We start from the raw sequence: 4,002 nt of genomic DNA, 5'->3' as shown, positions 1-4,002 counted from the left end.
AAGCCTTGGCAACAGCAACCCACGCAGAAGGTCAAGGGAGTGTACGGTTCGGACCAGCAAGGTCCAGGAGACTCACCACACACAGGGCAGTCAGGGCAGGTCTGGAACAACCAGGGGAGCCCAGGAAAAGCAAAGTTGACCCTCAATTGGACCCACAGGCCGGAGGCACAGGAGTTGTAGATGTCCTTGCACCAAGTTTGAGGTCAGAACGCCTTGTGCGGGCTGCAATACCCGAAACCCTGTGCACCGCATACTTTTGCAAGTGCATGTCCTTGTTGGCTATCCTGCTCCAAGTGCATTGGGCTCCAAGTAGCCCCAACATCTGGCACAACTTCCTACAAAGATCTTCAGCCACCTAGTACCGTGTGCTCCGTGGCCTGTTGTTTTGTGAAGCTGCTCTCAGAAATGGCGAAGAATTAGTTTCGATCATGATACAAAATGGTGCCTGTACACAAAATACTAACTTAGGTAAAACAATATAATAACATAATTTTTATTCCAACAATGGCTCCTATCAAAATTCAAATGTACCTCAGTTTATTACTACTTTGCACTTCTTTTTATTTTTCCAGCATTGCTCCTTCTAAGTGGATTATTAAAAAGAATGTGAATAACAATGCTCTCGGGACATAAGGATGAGAAATGAAAAGTTGGATAGATCTCACTACCCTGAGTTTATCCTTGGGACTAACCTAGCAGTTACATAGTTAAACATACTCAAAATTAGGCCATGTAAGTATTATCAGTAAATATGTCTGAGAGTCATGAAATACACGCCCCTTTACCAAGTAAGTGGCATAATCAGCAAGGTATTAGTTGAAGAGATGAGGGACTGGTGGTTTTGGGGAGGGGAGGTGTCTGTCCCTGGGGCATTTCCTCGTCTGAGTTTTAGTTTGTTTACCTTTTCTTGTCATAGGTCTCTTAATCAACGCTGTTCTTCGAGGTTTCTGCACGGTGCGGATGTTTGAAGCGCTAAGTTTAAGTTTCTGCTGACTTGATTAGCCCTCTTTAGGTGACAATGTATATTTATGTATAGGTGACGGAATGATTTAAACATTTCCTATCTTACAGGGTCCACCGAAACCACTCTTTTACTCGACATTAAAGTCTGTTGACGATACAGGAAGTGTGGGTGGGAGCTTATCTGCATTTTTGTGATCTGCTTTGTGACTCGAGTAGCATGTTTGAAATGCAGGTCATTCCCCTCCAGGTATGTGGACTTTGCTCTCTAGAATGATAAGGAAATGCTAATTAGCACGACTCCTGACGAACGGCTCTCGTCTACACACCTCCTGCTGCAGATGCCGCCTCTAGTTGAAAATGCTCTCAAGGCTTGTAGTATTGTCGGTGTTGATGGTGATTCCGGGGCAGGGGAGGCAGCCTAGCTTTCTCTCAATCGGTGACCACGAGGAAATCCTTCTTCCATCGGGGACTCAGAGCGCCTTCACTGTGAAGTCGAGATACGTGGAGAACGAGTCAATGAGCTACATAGTGGTGTCTGTGCAAGACCAGGAGGTGCTGCAGGTAGTGAACGTGACCCGAAGCACCCCTAACGCCACCCACTTCCTGGTGGTGGTACAAACCCACGGCCCGGGAGACACCGCTCTGAGAGTCCAGCTGTGGGATGTGAGGGGCGAGCAGCGCAGGATCGTCGAAGAATCCGAGGACGTGCACGTGACCGTGGTCGGAGGGCGCGCGAGCAGGCACCTGTCGCAGCGCGCGAGGGATCTCACAGCTCTCGCCCTGGTCATCGTCTTACCTGTGGTTCTGCTGAACAAATGCGCTTTTGGGTGCAAGATCGAGCCGGAGACCCTGCGCAGTCTGTGGCGGAAGCCCCTGCCGGTGGTTCTCGGAGCTGCCATCCAGTTCATCCTCATGCCCTTCTGGGGCTTTCTCTTGACCCGGGTCTGGCAGCTTCCCCAGGCCTTGGCTTTCGGCTTTGTTCTGACTTGCACCTGCCCGGGCGGGGGAGGGGGGTATCTGTACGCCCTGCTCCTGGACGGAGACATCACCCTGGCCATTTCCATGACCTGCTCTTTAACAGTGCTGTCTCTCTTCGCGATGCCCGTCAACGCCTATGTTTACAGCAGGGCTTTAGGGTTGTCGGCGTCATTGCATATTCCCCTGGTAAAAATGATGGCGACTCTCCTATCAATTGCAACGCCGATATCAGTCGGGGTAATCATTAAGCAAAGAGCCCCCCAGTATGCGCAGTACCTCGAGCGCATCATTAAACCGCTCACCTCTCTGCTTGTAGTTCTTGGCATCTACCTTGGGGTTCAGATGGGATCCCACTTTTTGACAGGGGTGCACCTGGACTTGCTCCTGATTGGCCTTTTGATCCCTGTTTTTGGGCTCTTACTTGGCTACTGCCTTTCATCCAGACTTTTTAAGCTGCCTGGTCCAGTCAGTAAAACGGTGGCCATTGAGAGCGGGGTGCAAAATGCCTTCCTGGCCCTGGCTGTCATACAGCTCTCTTTCCCGCCAGCGGAAGCGGATATGATGTCAGTCGCCCCCTTCGTCGTAGCCTTGAGTGCTGCTGGTGAGATGTTACTGATTGTACTGGTGTACAACGCCAGAAAGAAAAGCGCCAGACTGGACTGAATAAAACAATCTCATACATTTACCTCATTTTGTTTTTTTAATGTCTGTGCTTAATCAAACTGTGCATGAGGTTTTATTCATTTTACCCAAAAGCCATGTTTTTGTGCTTTAGTTTTGCTTTCGCCTTCGGTGAAGGAAGAATGTTTTAGCTCAAAATATTGTACTACCCCAAACTTTAAAATCTGAATGGCTGGTAAAATCATTCTCATAATGCTACATTTAACAGCATATGCCTGCCGATACCATTGCTTCAGTATCATTCTTTTGTGGTTTGCACCAATGCTTTTTTTCAGAACTTTTCAAAACATATACATGGTTTATAATGAATGCTGTTGCTAGTATATTGTTTTCTGGACATGTAATGGAATGGTATAGGTTGAGGTATGTACTGCAACAGCTAATTACCGATACTGGGGTTAGGTATTTATTGATTGCAGTAAACACTTTGTATTAAGAGTTTTTGGTTAGAAATGTGACATTCATAACCATTGTGCACTACACTCTCACCATTTCTGGCACTCCTGCCAAGCAGAGCTAAAGAGAGCAGGGACTGCTTTGCTATGGAGGGCTGATTTTTAGGTTTGATCTCGGGCGAACGAAAAGTATTAGGGTATATTTGACATAGCAGGGGGCGTCACATAGTATCATCCTGGACAGAGGACTGGTTCACTCTCCCTTCCAATCCAACCCCCTGCTCTCTCTTTATCTCTAGCTCAGTGCCAAGGAACCAGCAGGCAGCATGAGACAGGCGCACCAAGGGATGCACACTTATTTCTTGCAGGCTACCCAGTGCTGGATGGTGAGTTTTGATAATGGTGAGGTTTAAATTCGTGACGTGAATTCCAGCAGTAAAACAACGCAAATCTAATCTTTAGAGGGTTCTGAGAGGGGGTCTTCCCAAGAAAGTCTTGAAAAGAATGAGGCCATATGGTATATTCTATAGTAAAATGTTCTTAATGCATTTGCAGAAATGACACATTTTACTGGCAGCCTAAAAAGGCACTCAAAACAATAATTGATTGAGGGTTTTTGTTGCTCAATATGTATTCCTTTCACCCCCACTCTCCCTTTTTAGGTCTCGCCTACGCAGCACAAGCTGCAAAGGAAAAAGACCTTTAGCTATCGGCACAGCTTTGCCAGCAAAAACTTGCACGTGTTGCATTGCTTCCAATGGCAACGCGTGCACGTCTGGCGATTCCCTTGGGGGAGCGAGCTTTCAAACCATATGTTTGTAATTAACTCACTGCTCCCGCAAGGGAAACTGGCACAGGCCCCCTCCTCTGTCCTCTCCCCCTTCTGCCTCCTTTCTGCGTGAGGCGGACCACGCTTGTTGGTTGGATCTTAAATGATGGCAGGCATTCCCACAGCAATGCTAACCAACGTGCTAAAGAAACCACA

General features: G+C 47.6%; 1 protein-coding gene across 1 annotated transcript; it reads left to right on the top strand.

Moving 5' to 3' along the window:
- Positions 1-1,230: 1,230 nt before the first annotated feature.
- On the top strand, positions 1,231-3,752 carry SLC10A5 (solute carrier family 10 member 5). The gene has a single exon (XM_086965937.1). It carries the CDS (start codon positions 1,321-1,323, stop codon positions 2,602-2,604), a length of 1,284 nt encoding a protein of 427 aa, XP_086822063.1. The 5' UTR covers positions 1,231-1,320; the 3' UTR covers positions 2,605-3,752.
- The last annotated feature ends 250 nt before the right edge of the window (positions 3,753-4,002 follow it).

The sequence above is a fragment of the Lissotriton vulgaris genome, chromosome 4_1 (genome assembly GCF_964263255.1).
Source record: "Lissotriton vulgaris chromosome 4_1, aLisVul1.2, whole genome shotgun sequence".
NCBI lineage: Eukaryota > Metazoa > Chordata > Amphibia > Caudata > Salamandridae > Lissotriton > Lissotriton vulgaris.
The sequence above is the reverse complement of the archived record's forward strand: the minus strand, read 5'-3'. Positions and strand labels throughout refer to the sequence as shown.

Coding starts and splice junctions, on each gene's coding strand:
- SLC10A5 (XM_086965937.1), top strand. CDS start 1,321: ATGCTCTCAAGGCTTGTAGTATTGTCGGTGTTGATGGTGATTCCGGGG.